This window comes from Eurosta solidaginis, chromosome 2 (genome assembly GCF_040869045.1).
Source record: "Eurosta solidaginis isolate ZX-2024a chromosome 2, ASM4086904v1, whole genome shotgun sequence".
Taxonomy (NCBI): domain Eukaryota; kingdom Metazoa; phylum Arthropoda; class Insecta; order Diptera; family Tephritidae; genus Eurosta; species Eurosta solidaginis.
This window is the reverse complement of record NC_090320.1, coordinates 123,058,878-123,079,054: the sequence shown is the minus strand read 5'-3', so window position 1 is coordinate 123,079,054 and position 20,177 is coordinate 123,058,878. Positions and strand designations below refer to the sequence as shown.

General features: G+C 39.5%; 1 protein-coding gene across 5 annotated transcripts in view; it reads left to right on the top strand.

The window, feature by feature from the left end:
• TM9SF2 (transmembrane 9 superfamily protein member 2) overlaps positions 1 to 20,177 on the top strand; it is a 483,300-nt gene that overhangs the window by 415,012 nt on the left and 48,111 nt on the right. For 4 of the 5 annotated variants that reach the window (XM_067766149.1, XM_067766151.1, XM_067766153.1 and 1 more), the window contains one exon: positions 15,390 to 16,035. The exons of the other annotated variant lie outside the window; for it this stretch is intronic. In XM_067766149.1, the coding sequence (XP_067622250.1) occupies positions 15,390 to 15,893 (504 nt within the window). In that variant the 3' untranslated portion in view covers positions 15,894 to 16,035. Of the gene's footprint in view, positions 1 to 15,389; positions 16,036 to 20,177 lie in introns of those variants that run through there. 5 annotated transcript variants of the gene reach the window in all.

The following is a 20,177-nucleotide window of genomic DNA, read 5'->3' as shown; positions in this document are numbered from 1 at the left end:
AAAAGAAGGCGGCTTACTCGTTTAGTGTTATAACTTTTAATATGTATCAATAGAAAATGTACAAAAAAGAGTGAATAACAAAAGAGAGAGGAAAAGTATAATAGAATATTGACACTTGAACAGAGATGCCATACTGACAAGCATATTCTATTAGAGAAGTAGCGAAATATTCTCAACACGCCCCCTCAATAAGCAGGTCAACTTAAGTGGAAAAGCCAAGTCCATCCAGGCATCTCTCGTGACTAACTTTTGGGAGTGATTTCGTCATAACATCTGCAATCATGTTTTGCGTTGATATGTGTTGTAGCTTCAAATGGCCAGCGGCGACTGTTTCACGAATGAAGTGATGCTTAATGTCGATGTGCTTCGTGCGAGCATGAAAAACAGGGTCACCAGCCAAACATTGAGCCCCTTTATTATCAACAAAAATTGTTATGTCGATAAACTCTCGAAGACCAAGCTCAGTTAACAAACTTCGTAAATATATTGCTTCTTTCGTTGCTTCTGCCAAGCTAATGTACTCTGCTTCCGTCGATGATAGTGCGACCGTGCGCTGCTTTTGCGACTTCCAGGTAATCGCAGCGCCGCTAATCAAAAATACGTAGCCGGTATATGAACGACGGTCTATGGTGCAACCTCCCCAATCAGCATCCGCGTAGCCAATCAGTGGGTCATTCGTCTTACGAAACACTAATCCCCTATGTGCCGAGCCAGCAAGATATCTCAGAACTCTCTTCGCAGCCAACCAATGGCACATAGATGGGTTAGTTACATACTGTGCTAAACGCGATACAGTATTAGCTATGTCAGGTCTCGTTGCCACTGACAAATACATCAAACTCCCAATTAATTCTCTATAATTATTTACTTCGGACAGATTTTTAGAATCTGGAAATTTAACACTCACTTCGGATGGCGTCATTACAGGATTGCAATCTTCCATACCATATTGCTTCAACAAATTCATTACATAACCTGTTTGTCGCAAAGCTATATAATCTGCAGATTGACTTATTTCAAGTCCCAAACAATATTTCGCTTGACCCAAATCTTTGATCTCAAATTCTTGCAAGAGCTGCTTCTTTACGTATTCAATGCATTTCAAACTTTTTGCTGAAATTAATAAATCGTCGACATACACCAATAACAAGCAAAACTCATCACAGATTATACCAGAAAACAAACAGGGTTCATTTTTCAATGGCTTCAATCCCATTTCAGATAGCTTTGTTCGAAGTTTAATATACCATTGGCGACCAGATTGCTTTAGGCCATATAAAGCCTTATTAAGCTTACACGCGTTACCACGATTATGTAAATTTGTGAGCATATTTCCAGCAAATATACTATTGGGACAATTATCGCTCCGTTTTGACACAATACGCTTCAGCATCTCAGGTAACATGTCTGGAACCTTCATGAATACGTCTTCATCTAAAGGGCCGTTGAGATAAGCTGTAACGACATCAAATTGCCAAATTTTAAAGTTAAAATGAATGGCCAATGCCAACATTAGTCGGACTGTCTCCAACCTCGCAACAGGAGCGAACGTCTCATTGTAATTCACACGGTATTTTTTGACTATAACCCTTAGCTACAAGTCGTGCTTTACGCCGCTCAATGTTTCCTTCGTTTCCATACTTGTTGGTAAGCACAAATCGACAGCCAATAATGTTTTTGTTACCGTCGGTTTTCACGATCTTAAAGGTGTAATTTTTAAGAATACTAATAACTTCACTTTCAATAGCATCTTTCCATTCATCACAATCGGGACCTTTCAAAGCACTTCGAGTTTCAATTTCGGCTATTCCAGTAAATACGTCATCACTAAGTTCGTCAGCCTGAACATCTGGAGGATCGGAATCATGTGATGTTTCTTCTGAATTTCGAGAATGGAATAACTTTCGCGGACGCCCTCTACGCCCGCGGAGGAGTCGTGGTCTTCCAGGTGCCCTATTTCCAACCTGTTTAACATCATTCACAGGGTCAACATCTTTCACAGGATCACCTTCAGTACTTGCTGAATTATCTCCCTGCAACTTCGGAGGAGAAAACTCAACCACCCTTTGCTCGTCATTATTGATGTTTTCTTCTTTGTCAGACAATAACAACTCATCAACAACCACCGTAGTTGGTGACCGTGGTAGATTCATCTCTAAAAATTTAACATCTCGAGCATAGATTAATTGATGAGTATTGGGGACCCATATACGATAACCCTTTCTATCTCGTGGGTATCCTACAAATATACCTTCTATGGATCTAGGAGCAAGTTTATTTTTACCTGGATCCTTATCGAGCACCATTACCTTTGATCCAAATACTTTCATATGATTGAGCAGGGGTTGGTCGCCATTTAACTTTTCGTAGGGTGTTTTCCAATTTATACTACTCGATGGGCACCTGTTGCTAATGTATGCCGAGGTCGCAACAGCTTCCGCCCAAACGGTTAAGCCGTCATTTTGCTCTTCAAACAAGTTTCACAGTTTAAAAGTTCTCTACTGTCGCTAACATCCACTTTAGGAAGTGCACCCTGATTAACTAATCTTACTAAGTCTTTGGAGTTAAGATGACCTAGACGACAATGCCACTTAAATAACTCAGAGCAATTGACTTCAGCAATCGCGCATTCGTTGCCTTCACGTACAAAGAACAAATCACCTTTACGATCAGCGACTAGAATTGTTTTGCCATTCTCGTCACTAACATATGCTCCATTCTTGGCAAATGTTACTGTATGCCCTTTGTCGGTGATCTTTGCAACAGATATCAAGTTTGTGCGCAAGTCCGGCACAAATAATGTATTGTTGAACTCAATGAGTTGTTCGCCACCATAACCAGCAACTGCCAGCTTAACTTTACCCTTGCCCTTGAGTTCTGCACAAGCTTGACTAGCGAGATTCAGTTTTACCTTTGTTGATTTGTCAATCGACGAAAAATTTGAAATATCGCCACATAAATGCGCCGTACATCCACTGTCAAGAACCCAATCATGTTTCGACCTGAAACTATGCTCAGCAGCAGTATAACAAGCTGCATACGATTTGTTTACTTCTTGATGTTGTTGTTTTCCGCGATTCGCACTATCACCTTTTCGTGCTTTACAAGCGCTTGCCTTGTGCCCAAATGCACCACACTTAAAACATTTAAAGTTTTGTTTAGGAGTGAACTTCTCTTCACTTTTTGTAAATTTCTTATGAGCATGTATACGCTCCCCAGCGGCCATTGCAGTAACCGCACTTCCCGGAGCTTGTTTACGTGCCTCGCTCTCTTCAATAATCTTGATCTTCAATATATCAGCTTTGGGCAGTTCGTCTCTTGACTCAATAGCACAACGAAAGTTTTCGTACGACGATGGTAAACTATACAGTAGCATAATTGACAATAAATCACCATTTATTGGTACACTCATGCTTTCCAACTTATCAACTGCATCGAAGAACGTAGCAATATGCTCTTTAACATTACCACCCTCATCTAATTTTTGTAGCATCAGCTGTTTCAAAAGAGTTGCTTTGCGCGCCGGCCCTTTTGATGCATAAATTGACTCCACGTCCCGCGAAGTGTCGCAGCCACGAACTTGCTTCAATTCTGATGGCTGAATTGAAAGAACTAAATCTGCCTTAGCCTTTTTATCATTTTTCAACCATAAGGCTTTAGCAGCAGCATCACCCTCTGTTGGCATAGCACGCGTACCATTGACGTAATCCCATAAGTCATTTTTAATAAGCAACGCCTCTACCTGCATACTCCAAGTGTCAAAGTTCTCCTTGGACAAAAGCTCAATTCTGGATGAGCTGGACACTGAATTCACAGCCATCTCAGATGCACTTTCAAGAGTCGATCTACGTGTCTGTTGGATAATTTCTGAATCTTCTTTTGGAATCGCCTCTTTGTCGGTTTTAACCATTACGCGCAATCGAAATTATTTCAGCAGGGTTATTTTGGGTAACTGGGCCCATGACCTGTTGAGATTGCAGCTGAAATATCCGATTTAAAAAAGAAGGCGACTTACTCGTTTAGTGTTATAACTTTTAATATGTATCAATAGAAAATGTACAAAAAAGAGTGAATAACAAAAGAGAGAGAAAAAGTATAATAGAATATTGACACTTGAACAGAGATGCCATACTGACATGCATATTATATTAGAGAAGTAGCGAAATATTCTCAACAATAACTCTTCTTTTTTTCCTTTCAGCTCGAATATTGTCTCTGCAAATTATCAAATTAAATAAATTTATTATTATTATATGCCTGTGAAAATATGTATATAAATATGTATACAGAGGTTTGAGTTACAAAATTCATAGAAGTTTTTTCTTAAATTAACGGTAATAGGAGAAATTAGAATTTAAATGACGAAATATGATCAAAATTACCACTGTTATTTTTTACGGCCTCTGTATATGTATATAGGTATATATGTATATATTAGGGAGGTTCTAGAAAATCATACATACATACCATTTAATTCTCGAACTTCGTTCCGCAGTTTTGTGTTTCAGCCATTTTTTTATTTTATTTTAGAGTTTTTTATAAAATATGTTTTTTAAATATTTGTTTTAAGTGTAATAAAATTTTTGTTTGGTGGATGTGTTCTTTAGGTACAACTATGTAATAAAGGCAATAAAACAATATTGTCTTTAAATTAGTTTGTGAGAAATTTCATTTAAATTGTACAATCCTTCCAAGCTCACTTGATTAGAACTAACTATAGCAATTCCCAGATCTAATGAATTTACAAGTGTTGTAAAAAAGTTTTCTGGGTGCAAAAACGATTTTGCTGTGAAAGTATTGTCATCCAAAAATTTTGTGATTTTTAAAAAGGCGTTATCTGTCGTCCAGCAGTAATTATTGGGAAATTTTACAGAAAAATATGCATTAGATTCGCTTGTATACGATTTTATTACTCCTTTTGAGTTTTTTTAACTCCAATATTTTTCACAACTTTTGAAATAGGCCGCGAATTGAACTTGTTGAAAATTTGTTGAGGAATGAACTGAGGTTTATTAATACTATTCTTTAAAATTTGCAGATAACTTTCAAAACTGTAGGAAGAAAATGTATCAGGATGACCAAATCTAGTCAAACAATCACTTAAATGTAGTAAGCTATGTACATTATAAGAAACGCTTGTTTCCCCATAATAATTTGCAAATTTCTCATTAAACTCTCAACATACTATTTGCCCTTTCAATGTTGACTAAGAAATTTTTGGGATGTAAAAAAAGTCTATACGCGCATTTAAGGAGTAAAAAGTGATATTATATGTCTTCTGGTAAAACGTCTTTGAAAACAATAAACCCTGTATATAAAATAAACTGCCTGAATTCTACAGCCTTCCAACGCGGCAATTCCTGAAATCCTCTTGGCTTTCGTACAAAATCCTTTGGAATGTAGGGTGTTAAAGACAACAAAAATGATGAGAGCTCAATGTGTTTTTGAGAACTTATTTTAAATGTGCTTTTGCCTTTCAGAATATTGTCAATACTTTTTTAACAACCCCAAGGTCGACAAGATGCATGACGTCCAAAGGGAATTGCGTGACCATTTAATAAAATGGTAAATGTCTTTATAAAATGGCAAATGGAATTCTTTATCAGACCTACTTGCAAAATCAGAGTCACTCATTAAATCCCCAGTAAATGAACGGAAAACTGTCGTGTTTCTGATTCGCTCACCTTTTTGAGTGCATTTTGAATACACAAAAACGCTGTGTGCCCTTTTATGCCACAAATATATGAACGGGCGGGTGTATCGCAAATGATGGCACGTATCAAGACCCTTTATAGGCCTGTTGTTGCATAGAAAGTCATTTATTAAAAATGATTTTACTTCCTCTACAAAATCGTGAAGATATACATCAACAATATAAGGCTTTTTGACTCCAACGTAACTTCTAATAAGAAACACCGGATTTCCTTTCAAATTGTAAACGCGGCCCAATATAGGCCAGAGACCAAGGGACGAGCTTTTGTATAAGGGCATCCCATCTATCACTATATAAATTTCCAGTACTTCTAAATTCTGCTCAATAATTTCACCCACAAGTTTTTTTAATTGATTTTTTAATCCTATGTGAACATATTGCCCTGGCGACACTGTGCGAGTTACACAATTTGTTTGTTCACCTATCAGAGTCCTAACACTTAAAGGTACACAGATATTTTCATTCTTAAAAACTTTTAAAAGTCTTGTAACACATCGTATCGAGTGTCAAAGCTCTAAAAACCAGTAGTTAAGCTCTTCCCTAAGTGGTGCTACTCCTAATGCAAGATTATCTGTATTTATTTCGATATAATTTTCAGCCGATTCACTGTCCCTAAGTTGTCCAATGTTGTCTAAATTTATTTCTCTATTATTTTCAGCTGATCCCATTTGTTTACCACTTTCACTATTCACTTCACTGAATTTTAAATCTATTTCACTCTTTTTTATTTTAGTTAAACGTTTTAATTGTCTTTTGCTCAACATTTTTAAATTTTTACAGCTAGGTGTTAAATTTTTTGCTTCGTCACTTATAGACAGCACTTCACTTACTGGCTTCAACTCTAAATTAAGCAATGTAAAACATGATTTTTGTCGAATGGAAATTTCCACAGAAGTTAACGGGAGTTGATATTTTTTGCTATTTATATACCTATAGCGAGACATATTCTCTTCTGCATTACCCGTAATGTATTTTAGAAGCGAATAAAAATCAATTGCGCGACATATTCCATTTTGCATTACCCGTAATGTATTTTGAAAGCGAATAGAAATCAAGGTTGCGATAGTGGTAATGTCTTCTGCAAGACATTACCCTTAGAGACGCTTACCTTTTTTTGCTGGGAGATGGCGCAACGCTGATTAAATATTTGGTAAAGAGGAATAGAAATAGCAATTTATCAGTCAAACAAACCACCGCTGTATAGCTAAATGGTTAACGCAGCGTGCCTAGATCGTACTGATGATGAAGGCTTATCACCCTTTGGAATGGATCTATCTGCACAGCTATGGCAGGTTATCTGGAAAATTTTATACTTACTATTCCAAAAAAAAAAATTTAAATTTTCAATTATAGAAAAAAACAAAATTAGAATAATTATCATTAAAAACAAAAAAATAATATTGTTCTGGCCTTGAGCTCGAATCGAACCTTGAAAAAAAAGATAGAATTTTAGAATTATATTAATTTAAAGTGTAAAGGTTATAACTTATTTACAAAGCTGGGTAGTAATGATTACTTTAGGTAATCAATTACCCTCAATTCCCCATTACATGTAAAAAAATTTTTTGTGTAAAAAATATTTCTGCGATTCAAGCGGTGATTTTATGAGGCCATAGAAACTCCTAGGACCATAAGACATTTTTTGCAAAACAGAAGTACTGTCTTCTTTGACTGTAAATTCATTTCTCCTCGCCATATATGAGGACGGGTATGGTAAGATTGTGTCACTGTAGTTTAAATTTGCTGTTGAGCGGCTGGCCGATTGCTTTGTACATGGATATCAACGTTTCTTTAAATTTGAGGATTTTGTTGCGGCTTTGTACGTTAGATACAACTTCGATGGCATACGCCTTGAAGGTGAGAGTGCCACCGAATGTTACCCCTAAGATCTTTGGATGACTAACGGTCGGTAGCGCAACACCATCGACGTGAACGTGCAATGTGGATTTGGTCGGCTAGGTTCAGATAATTTGCCGTGAGACGTTTAGAGTGCCGTGGTTGCCTGTGTCAAAAGCTAGCGCTGGCAGTGTTATGGATTTTGCGGAAGCGATGATGATGAGTGGCTAGGCGAATATTCTTAGAAAACTGATAGAGCAGGAAAGTTTCCAATGTCTTCGCTACTGGCGAACGGAGTGATACTCACCTTCGTTACTTATACTGGAAATCGTTTTGCTGCCCTCCCTTTCCCGACTGATACATGTCTAGGAGAGCGTGCTTTCCACAAGGTCATTAAATCCGCTTCGGCTCGTTTTATTCCCGCTGTAAGAATCCCGGAAATCCGCAACTCTAGCGAGAGAACGTGACCTTAAAGACAGCACGACCACAGCGACCCCCAAATAAGGGATGTAAACCAACGCATCAGATTGCTAGTGGACGAACACAAGCGGGCGAAATGGGAGGAGCACTTAAAGCATTGTAACCTCTCTGCCGGTGTAGGTAAGCTATGGTCCACCGTAAAGTCCCTATCGAAACCGACTAAGCACAATGACAGAATTGTAACCTCTATGCCGGTGTAGGTAAGCTATGGTCCACCGTACAGTCCCTATCGAACCCGACTAAGCACAATGACAAAATTTCCATCGCCTTTGGCGATAAAGCTGTCAGATGCGAAAAAATGCGCGAGCGCTTTTTACTGACAAAATGTAATGCATTCTACGGTTGACAAAGCCAAACGGCGGGTAATCAGACTCGCACACAAGCATAAATACAGCGCGTCCCCAATTATCATCACCGCCAAAGAGGTTGAAGATGCCATCGTTCACGCTAAGCCATCTATAGCAGTAGGCCCAGAGAAAAGGGACAGTTCTCGTTGCGCTAGACCTGTCAAAATCTTTTGATACGGTCAACCACGGCACGCTACTGCAAGACCCGGAAGGGTCCTCCCTTTCTCCAAGTCCCAAAAGATGGACCGCAAATTACACTGGACCACGAATTTCAACTTTTTCTCTTTACCAGAAACGCCGAAATGAAATTCGTATGTAAAATCACCCCCTGATTTCGTAAATTGAGTTCATTTTTGATTCTATGGTACTCCCTTTAATTACGTATATCTGACGAACGGGTCAAGCAATTGCAAAAAAGTTTACAGAATCGTAAAGACGATAAATGCTATAAATGCATCATACATTGCTTTTTGCTCAACCAGATAGCTTTCGAGATATTAGCTTATCATTTCAGATTTTTGTTTTTTTTTATGAAAAAATATGAAAAAAATTACTCTTTGCGTGGGCAGCATTCCAAACCACAACTTTTTTCACTATTTTTTCTTTACGTAAAGCTCTGTTTAATTAGAAAAAAGATAAGCTATCATCGAAGAAAATCGATGCAAAACTACGTAAGTTATAGCTATCAAACAAAAATACCCAGGTTGCGCAACTTCAATGTATGTATACATATGTACATATATTGAAGGTATAAAGTGCAAATGGGATATTATCCAGATAAACGAATAACACCATAACAATGATAATACTTGTTCTTTAAATAAATCAAATAGTACTTTTAATACTCAAATTGTTTTATAGTAGGTAGAGTGGTTGCATATTGGACTAAGGAGAGTGGTTGGGTTCGAAACCTGCTGTAGGCATGTAGCTATAAACATGTATTTCCGTCACTTATGGGTAAGTATGCAGGTAGATTTTCAAAATTATAAGACACAGAAAATTTTTAAAGCCTACATCTAAAGCAGGTAGTATTTTCTTTTCCCGGCTTCTGTCTAGGTAAGATTTGAATTTTTCAATTTATTCTTGTTCCGAGTATAAATATGAGTCAATACGCCTTGAAACTTCATAACATCTGCAAGGCTTGCCGGAGATAGTTAGTTCATAAGTCAAATTTCAAAACCGTGATTTATTAAAAAAAAAAAAATAAAATGCGTAAAAGGACGCGAGAATTTGAGTGTAATAACGATCCAGATATGTTCTGTTTCATGTGTGGCCAATATACTATCATAAGGCGACGACGAGTGTTCTCAGATCATATCAAAACTTGATACTCCAAGTATTTTGGCATTGAGCCTAAAAATGCTAAAAAACCATGGACACCGAACACTTTGTGTACATCGTGTCGAGTAGAATTGATTCAATCGGAATCAGGACAAAAAATAAATGTTGATACACCAATGATATGGAGAGAACCTACTTGCCATTCAATAGAGTGTTATATTTGTCAAACATAGTACTTGGCGTTGGACGATCAAGAAGATTAACCCATGCCAGTGTACCTACAGTGACATTACCAGTACTACATTCAACGGAAGCTGTGGATCCAGTTCCATTGCCAACAGTAATATCTAAGTGCGGGGAATCAAGTTGTGCTGAATTTCGCATGGCAATCGAGAGAAACGTTCTGTCACAAGCACAACTTAATGATTGGATATGGGATTTGGAACTATTCAAGGAAAAGGCCGAAATCCACACTTCTCGTATGCAACAATTTAAATTCGTGTCATCCGATGTTAAGGTGATATATTGTAGAACTCGTCACGAACCATTTTCCAAACACTATACCAAGAAAGACAGTATATGCTACTGCAACGACATTCCTGGTTTATTCAAAGAGTTTGGTTAAACATATGATTCAAAAGAGTGGCGATTGTTCATAGACAGCAATAAACTGAGTTTGAAGGCTGTATTATTGCATATTGGTAACAAAAAGCCTTCTATCCCGATCGCACATGCAGTAAATACAAAGGAAACCTACGAGGAAATGCAAAAACTACTCAAGTTTATCAAATATGAAGAGCATGATTGGAAGATATGTTCTGATCTCAAAGTCGTTGCAATGCTATTTGGTCTACAAAGTGGCTACACCAAGCACTGCTGCTTCCTCTGCAGGTGGGATAGCCGAGCTCGTAAGGACCACTACGTCAGAAAGGATTGCCCGGAAAGAGTCGAGTTTACCGTTGGTGTGGATAACATCAAATACACCCCTCTTGTCAAGAAAGAGAAAATCATACTTCCACCCTTACACATCAAGCTCGGTCTCAATAAAAACTTTGTTAAGACTTTGGACAAAGAAGGCGAAGCATTCGACTATTTGAAAACAATTTTTCCAGATATTTCTCAAGCCAAGATAAAGGAAGGTATTTTTGTTGGACCACAAATAAAAAAGTTGATCAACAATAATCAATTCAAAGGACTACTCTCATCAGTTGAGGCAGCAGCGTGGGAATCCTTTGAAAAGGTCGTTGCTTCTTTTCTCGGTAGACACACAAGCCCTAACTACGAGCAGATAGTGAACGACTTAATCAATAATTATGCGAAAATGGGTAAATATTAAAGGCTTATTAAAATTAATTTCCCAAAATTCTATAACTTGTTTATCTAACTAATATTTTCCTTCCAGACATAAATATGTCTTTAAAAATTCACTTTCTGCACTCACATTTGACCTTTTTTTTCCGGCAAATCTTTGCGACGAAAGTGAAACATGGCGAAAGGTTTCATCAGCAAATGAAATTATTTGAGAATCGTTATCAAGGATTCTGGGACGTCGCAATGATGGGTGATTACTGCTGGTTTCTCAGAAGAGAAACCGATCCTAAACTGAATAAGCGTCATAGTAGAACACATAATTATTTCGACTACATAGTAAAATCAAATTAAGATAAAGATTATTAGAATAGAGTATAAACATATATAAATTAAAAAAAAAAGTTAAAAATATGGGTAATTTCATTGCTAAATTAAACTTTTAACTAAATAGAAACAGAGCATAGCTAGATATTTCACTCTTCTTTATACCATACATACGTTTTGAGGTATACGTTGAAATTGCGCAACCTGGGTATTTTTATTTGATCGCTTATAACTTGCGTAGTTTTGCATCTATTTTCTTCGATGATAGCTTATCTTTTTTCTAATTAAACAGAGCTTTACGCAAAGAAACAATATCTGGAAAAAAGTTGTGGTTTTTGAATGCTGCCCTCGCAAAGAGTAATTTTTTTCAAATTTTTTCATAAAAAAAAACAAAAATCTGAAATGATAAGCCAATATCTCGAAAACTATCTGGTTGAGCAAAAACCAATGTATGATGCATTTATAGAAAATTTTATCGTCTTTCCGATTCTGAAAATTTTTTTGCAATTGCTTGACGCGTTCTTGAGATATACGAATTAAAGGGAGCCATATTTTTGGTTTTTTCGAATAACGGTTAATTGCAAATATCTCAAAAACGGTACCATAGAATCAAAAATGACTCGATTTTCGAAATGAGGGGGTGGTTTTACATACGAATTTCATAACGGCGTCTATGGTAAATTTTGGCCGTCGACCAGTGTTATCGGTCTGGTCGGCAAGCATCGGAGAAGGAGTCACTATCGTTTCCTATGCCGATGACTGCACAATAATGGTCACAGGCCCAGGCTCACAGATTAATGAGCTGTGTAATAAAATTAATAGCTATCTCCTTGATCTCTTCCGTTTCCTCGCCTCGCGAAACCTGACATTGTCACCGACCAAATCATATCTTGGGTGTGACGTTCGATCAGGATCTACATTTTGGAGGGCAATTGTTCCTAAAATCCAGAGGCGTTATGAAATCCTCAAATCTTTTGCAAACAGAACTTGGGGTAAAGATAAAGAAACAGTCATTACCACTTACAAAGTAATTGGCGGCCGACTGCATGCTTCGCGTCCCCGATATGGTCGCCAAGCCTAAAGGTTACTCACAGGATGCAATACGGGCCTGCCAAAATAAAGCCCTCAGAACCGCTACGGGCTGTCTTCTTATGTCCCCAGAACACCACCTACACAATGAGACGAGAGTACTCCCCTTTTAGGAGAGAAACGAGATGCTGAACAAACAGTTTCTTTTGAATACACAGAAACCTGGGCATCCCAACAGACATCTGATTGATTAGACCACACCTCCCAAGGGCTTAAAGGGTAAAATTTCGTAAGCGGCACCTGAGAACCAAGCCATATTAAGCTAAAAACACAGGCAGGTCCTCAGTGATTTCTACAAACAGGCATCGGACCTCTATGTCAGAATTGCCCGGAGAATCCAGTTCTTAAAGAAAAATACCCAGAACTTGCAAAAGAGGAAGGAACTCTCCCTAGGGAAACGCGCGTGCTTCGATCTGGATACTGTAACAGGTTAAACTCCTACATATGCAGAATCAACCCCGACACACAAAATGTATGTCCTGCTTGCAATGTGTCCCAACATGGCACCAACCATCTCTTCAATTGTAATGTGGAACCAACACATCTAACACCCCTCTCACTATGGTCCACCCCTGTTGAAACTGAAAGTTTCCTTGGACTCCCGTTAGAGGACATTGATCGCAATATGTGATCGGTCGCACTTATTGGATGTTGTTGTTGTTGTTATTGTAGCGATAAAGTTGCTCCCCGAAGGCTTTGCGGAGTGTTATCGATGTGATGGTCCTTTTCCAGATACAGATCCGGTACGCTCCGGTAACACAGCTCCATTAAGGTGCTAGCCAGACCATCTCGGGAACGATTTATATGGCCACATTAAACCTTCAGGCCAGGTGGGGAGCCTCAAGTTCCTCGAGGAGCTTGGGGTCGACAGAGCCTCGTCTGTTAGTGAAACGGGATTCTCCGCTCGAAGGTGATATTGACAATTGGGTTTGGAGAAGCTATATATTGCGCTGAAAAGGTTGCGCTACACAACTCCTTGTATCTGGTATTTTACTCGCCTCTTACGACAGGCATACCCCCGCTGGGGGAGCACCTATTGGATGGGGCGAAGCACTACTACAACAGCAACAACTGAGGCACAGAATAACATTGGGCCACTAAACTTTTCAAACAAGGAGGCGAAACGATACATAATTTTTACACAAACTTTTAAATATAAAGAAGCTTTTGGCATTGGCAAATGTAGTTGCACCTGGAGCCGCCATATCTTAATTACACTTCACTTCAAACGCTTAAAGGGTTTTATTCGGACATCTCTTTGTCATTGTCTGCTCTAATATTATTTATTACAATATGGTTCAGAGGAGGCAACTATGAATGCTATCAAGAATACGAGAAAAAGTTTTCCGTAACACTAATGGTGTTTACGTCATTCCAGCTGGATGTATCAAAGAAAATTGAAAATTATGCTGCTTTCCTATAGCCACCACCCTTTGATAGCGGAGGAAGGAAAGGAGATGCCCTTACTTAGCTGGGAACTTTAAGAAGATAATGATTTGATATTCATTGGTGTTTCCAAATGCCTTAAGTTACCACATAAACCGGAGTAAGTTCTTAAACACAGACTAACTTGTAGTTTTTCAATTACTCTTGCAATTCCTTTGAGGAATGGAATGGGAAGTTCGAAAGTACTTTTCCATTCCTTGTAATGTAATTGAAAGAAATTTCGATTACATTTCCCATTCCTTTCGAAAGTACTGGGAAAGAAATTACAATTGCTCAAAGTATTCTTTTTCAAGTAGAAACAAAATTTTTTTTTTACTTGAGCCTCAAAAAACGAAATTACTTTTGGTATTTTTTTTTAAGGAATTGAAACGTAATCAATTCCTTTGCTGTGGAGGAAATCAATTCCTTTCCTCCTTACTTTTTCCAATTACTGAGGAATATAATGGGTAATGTAATGGAATTGAATTTACCCAGCTCTGCTCATTTAAAATATTTGAAATAATAACACAACGAACTAATTTTAAATAATTGAATTTAATTTCGCTTCAATTGAAAATTCACATTAGAAACCAATTAGAACTCGACGTTCGAACTATAATCCTTTACTAGAATTCGGGAACGAATTCCCTATTTTTAAAGCGAATTGACAGTTATGCGAATCGTCCCCTAACCTTTTACCTTGTTGTTGTTGTAGCGATAAGGACATTCCCCGAAGGTCTTGGGTAGTGTTATCGATGTTGATGGTCCTTTGCCAGATGCTGATCCGGTACGTTCCGGTGCCATGCCCGACCATCTCGGGAATGATTTGGTATGACCACATGCGACCATCTAGGCCAAACCGGCCTCCCACCCCCTAGATTAATGAGGAGTTCGGGGTCGCCAGAGCCTAGGCTGTTAATGAAACAGGATTCGCCACGGATAGGTGAGGTTGACAATTGGGTTGGAGAAGCTTGAAAATGGTTGCGTTACACAACCCCTTGAATATATTTGGTATTTTATTCGCCTCTTACGACAGGCATACTACTGCGGGTATATCCTAACCCCCTAACCCGCTGGGGTAACCTTCTATATTAGAGAAATATATTAAATTTTGATTCGTTTTCTAATCGTTCCCTAACCTAAATGTTTGGTGGGTTGGGTTGCAATATTTGGAAGCAGATATTCTAGGCCCTAGAAAACTTTTTGTATTTGACAAGAGGAGGAAGTTATTTTATAACCTGGTACCTAATTGGGTTTTCCGTCTGATTGTCAGACAAATTCTGATATGTGATGTCTTTATGAAACGGCCAGTTCAACCTTCCCTAACGTAAACTTGTGTGGTTACGACGATGATACCATCTATTTAAGCACAAACAGCATTCATTAGATTTTACGCTAAATTTTCTGGACGAATGAGACCAGAAGAATTTTAATTCAACAAAAGTCATTCAATTGACTTTGCGGTCCTCTAGGTGTGGGCCAGTTTTAAAGTGCTGGGACAGTGAAATGTAATTTTTCACCGTTTATATTAACATCCTTGAATAAACTAAACATTATACTAAATTTTGTTCTTATAATTGAAGGCGTTGGAGCATCCTGTACGAACGAATCAAATTCCACGACAGATCCCAGATCAATCGATTTACACACAACCTGTTCCAGGGATAATAATGGGAGGCGTTTTACCATTTGGATGTATTTTTATTCAGTTATTCTTCATTCTTAGCTCGATTTGGTCGAATCAAATGTACTATATGTTTGGGTTTTTATTTTTAGTTTTTTTAATATTAATCATAACATGCTCTGAAACTACGGTTTTACTCTGTTATTTTCACCTCTGTGCAGAAGACTACCACTGGTGGTGGAGATCATTTTTAACATCTGGATTCACAGCGGTGTATCTTTTCATTTACTGTTGTCACTACTTTTTTACTAAACTTTCCATAAAAGATGGGTCATCAATGTTCTTGTATTTCGGATATACATGTATAATGGTATTCCTTTTTTTTTTATTAACTGGAACAATCGGGTTTATTGCATGTTTCTTCTTTATTCGTAAGATATATAGTGTAGTAAAGGTGGACTAAGACCAAAAGGTAAAATCTTGTTCTGCTAATTAAAATGTAACCTTGATGGAGCGTAAAGATATTTCTAATAATTCCATGTCTTTGCTTTTACTAGTAATTTATTTGTTTAATAAAAGATCTAAAAAGAATATATATTCAAAAATTTGTTTGTTATTTATTTCTTCACATGACAACAACGCGGGCGCAGATAAGACGAGGAAAGCAAGTGAGCTATCGCCCAAACCAGGACTCAGTGTGTATCACTAAGAAAAAAATTAGAATATGCTTCTTGGTTCTTGGCTTGCTTTGTGGGAATTTCAAAACTGGAGTTATTCCTGAACCCTGTAAAAGAAGAGAAATTCAGTTTTTCTTTATAACCCATCTTATTGATCCTTTATTTTAATGAGTAATATGTTTTTGTAAATGTATTCACTCAGATCACATTTTGTCCGCCGAAGTCATTAACTTATCTGACCAGCTTCCCCGTGTCACGTGTAAAAGATGGTTGCAGTCACGTGTAAAAGATGGTTGCACCGTTCAGGCTGTTCTGGGTTAGAACCCAATGTTCGTCGCCCCCGAAACTTCTATAAAACTTTTGTGGCTCCCTGCTGTTCATGTCCAAGGACGTCCCGCGGTTCACTATCAAAAATATCTCCGCCACCTTCTAGCAGCGACGCTGCTCAGCAGTCCACATCAACCGTCCGCTGTTGTTCGCACCAAATGGCGCTTCCACCTAATACTGCCGCTACAACCCATCACTACAATCTACGTAGCATGGATAGTAGCAATGCCGATCACCAGCTTTTACCCCCGTCCCTTCCCTTCCTTTCCGACACTCGTACTCGGGTAAGAAGGAGTCATCAACTCCTTGTCCCCCACACCGTGTGTTCCGTATGGCGGCTCAGACTGTTTACGATTGCGGCATCGGTCCAATGCAGTTCATGCCTTGGCCTGCTCCACCTTCATAGATGCTCTGGGCATACAAACTAAAATCGTCCGACCGGCACATTCGTTGCACCTTGCTGACAAAACACTAGTACCAACTCACTGACACCAGCAGTAATCGACAGCACACTCGACAAAGCCTATATCCTTCAAGGCGCCTTCATCCATCTCTGACTCCCAGAGTGACGACTGCTTCCCTATGCACTTCAGAATTCTGTACCTTAATTGTAACGGTTGAATTGGCAAGATCGCGGAGATAGTTGACTACATGAATAAAAATAATATCCGTATTGCCGCAATTCAAGAAACAAAGCTAACTGCCAAATCGGATCTCCGAACTTGCGATGGCTACAACATTCATAGGCAAGATCGCACAAGGGGCCTTGCCTTTATCACTCATCAAACCGTGCAATATAGTCTATTTCAACCTAACATCAGCCGCAGGGATAATAACTTAGAAAGTCAAGGCATAACCATCCGGTCAGGCGATGTTGACCTAGAAATAATTAACAGCTATATTCCCCCTGTCACCTGCTGTCCAAGTGGCTATCGCCCTGATAGTACGCTACTCTGTGGCGAAAACCGTCTTATCCTTGGCGATTTCAACGCTCACCGCGATCTCTGGCATTCCAGCTTGCCAGTCGACAGCAGAAGTAAGCATCTAGCAGAACAAATAAACAATACGACTTCCTGCACAATAAACGGCGATGCCCCCACTAGAATTGCAGGTAATTGCCACAGCTCACCTGACATCTCAATCGTCAGTGCAGGGCTCATAAATTGCGTTGAATGGCAACCGATCCTTACTTTAGCTTCTGATCACCTGCCCATACTCCTTTCTATTGAGCGACCTGCCAATTTCATCAGCTCTGAAAAGCGGACTTTTATTAATTTTAAAAAAGCCAACTGGAAAAACTACACAACCTTCACAAATCAATCTTTTTCTGCTCTCCCCATCACGACTGATGTCCGGCAAGGCCAGCGTGCGTTCCGCAAGGTCATCGCTTCAGTTTCTGCACGCTTTATTCCTGCCGGTAGAATACCTGAAATCATACATCATTTCCCGGCCGAAGCCGCAAATTTAGCAAGGGAACGTGACCTTGTGAGACACCTCAACCCTAGATACCCCCTTATTAGGAGTCTTAATTTGGATATCATGCGGCTGGTAAATGAACATAAACGTACCAAATGAGAGGAGCATCTAAAAAACTGCAACCTCTCTGCGGGTGTTGGTAAACTGTGGTCAACCGTCAAATCATTGTCTGATCCTACCAAACACAATGATAAAGTTTCTATAGCCTTTGGTGATAAAACTTTATCTGATTCGAAGAAATGGGCTTTTGCCGACAATTTATAATGCATTCTTCTGTAGACAAAGCCAGACGTCGTGCTAACAGACGAGCCCATAAACATAAACACGACGTCCCACCCATTACCATCACCCCCACAGAGGTTGAAGCAGCCATCCGTAAGACCAGGCCCTGTAAGTCGATAGGCCCCGATGGAATAGTCATGCCAATGCTTAAACTCCTTGGCGATGAGGGCATAAAATACCTAACACATGTTTTCAACTTGTCACTGGAACCCTTCGTCATTCCTGAAAAATGGCAAGGATAATCCCGCTACTAAAGCCTGGTAAACCTGCCAACAAAGGCTAGTCGTATCGACCGATATCACTGCTTTTGCCAGTAGCTAAGACATTGGAAACCGACCAACATAGCTTCCGTAAAATGCACAGCACCACCACCGCGCTCAATGCCATTAACACTCAGATTAATTACGGATTAAATCAGGAAAAACCCCATTATAGGAGGGTGCTCGTGGCACTTGACCTGTCAAAAGCCTTTTACACAGTCAACCACGATACGCTACTCCAAGACATAGAAGGCTCAAACCTTCCTGCTTGTCTGAAAAGATGGACCGCTAATTACTTGAGTGGTCGGCAGGCGTCGGTTGAATTTAGGAACGAAATTTCTAAACCTAGAAAAGTTAAAGAGGGGGTTCCACAGGGTGGTGTCCTATCCCCGCTTTTGTTAAATTTTTACTTATCAAAACTCCCTTCCCCACCAGAAGGAGTCGCAATCATTACCTATGCTGACGACTGCACGATTATGGCTACAGGACCTGGCCCTTCAATTGATGAATAACAAATAAATAAATGTAAGGCGCGATAATCTCCGAAGAGATCTAAGGCCGAGCTGCTCTTCCAATTTGCGTCGTGCTCCTCTTGATTTTCCCTACAAATTAGCCGGACGGGACCTACATGTTTTATGCCGACTTCGAACGGCATCTGCAAGGCAGATGAGTTTTCACTGAGAGCTTTTCGTGGCAGAAATACACCCGGAGCGCTTGCCAAACACTGCCGAGGGGCGACTCCGCTTAGAAAAATTTTCTTCTAATTGAAAAATCTTATTTCTAAAATTTTGATGCTGCTTTGCCCGGGGTGCGAACCCAGGGCATACGGTGTGATAGGCGGAGCACGCTACCAGCACACCACGGTGGCCGCCAATTGATGAATTGGTTTCTAAAATAAACAGCTATCTCCCCGATCTTTCCGGTTTCTTCTCGCGCAACTTGGCATTATCACCGTCAAAATCCACTGCCACTCTGTTTATGACGTGGAAGGAGCAGATGTCGCAAATATTGGGCGTACACGTCGATGGTCTCACACTACCGACTGTCAGCCACCCAAAGATCTTAGGGGTAACGTTCGATAATACTCTAACCTTCAAGGCGCATGCCACCGAGATTGTTTCTAAAGTACAAAGCAGCAACAAAATCCTCAAATCGCTTGCCGGCAGCACATGGGGAAAGATAAAGAAACGTTGCTAACCACGTACAAAGCATTTGACCGGCCGCTCATGAGCTACGCTTCACCAGTCTGGTCGCCTGGTCTTAAAAATACACATTGGAAAAGGCTACAGGCCTGTCAAAATGCCGCAATCAGAACAGCTACCGGATGTTTCCTTATAACCCCCGAACTTCATCTACATAGTGAGGCCAAAGAGCTCAATATCAAAGAGCACAATGGAATGCTGAACTAACAGTTCTTGCTTAATTGTCACAAACCAGGACACCTCAGCAAACAACAACTTGATTCAGCACCACCTCCACGAGGATTAAGGGAACTTCTCCTAAAGCACTATGATAAGATCCGCACCTGCCAACACTGCCGTTTGATCCAGGCAAGCATAAGCAGGCCCTTAGCCAAATCCCCACAGAATCGGTAAACGCCTTTGTCAGGACGCGCCCGGCGAACCCCGTTATTAATATACAATATCCCACCTTTGCAGAAGAAGAAAGCACACTACCTAGGGAAACATAGTTCACTCTGGCCCAACTTTGTTCTGGATACTGTAA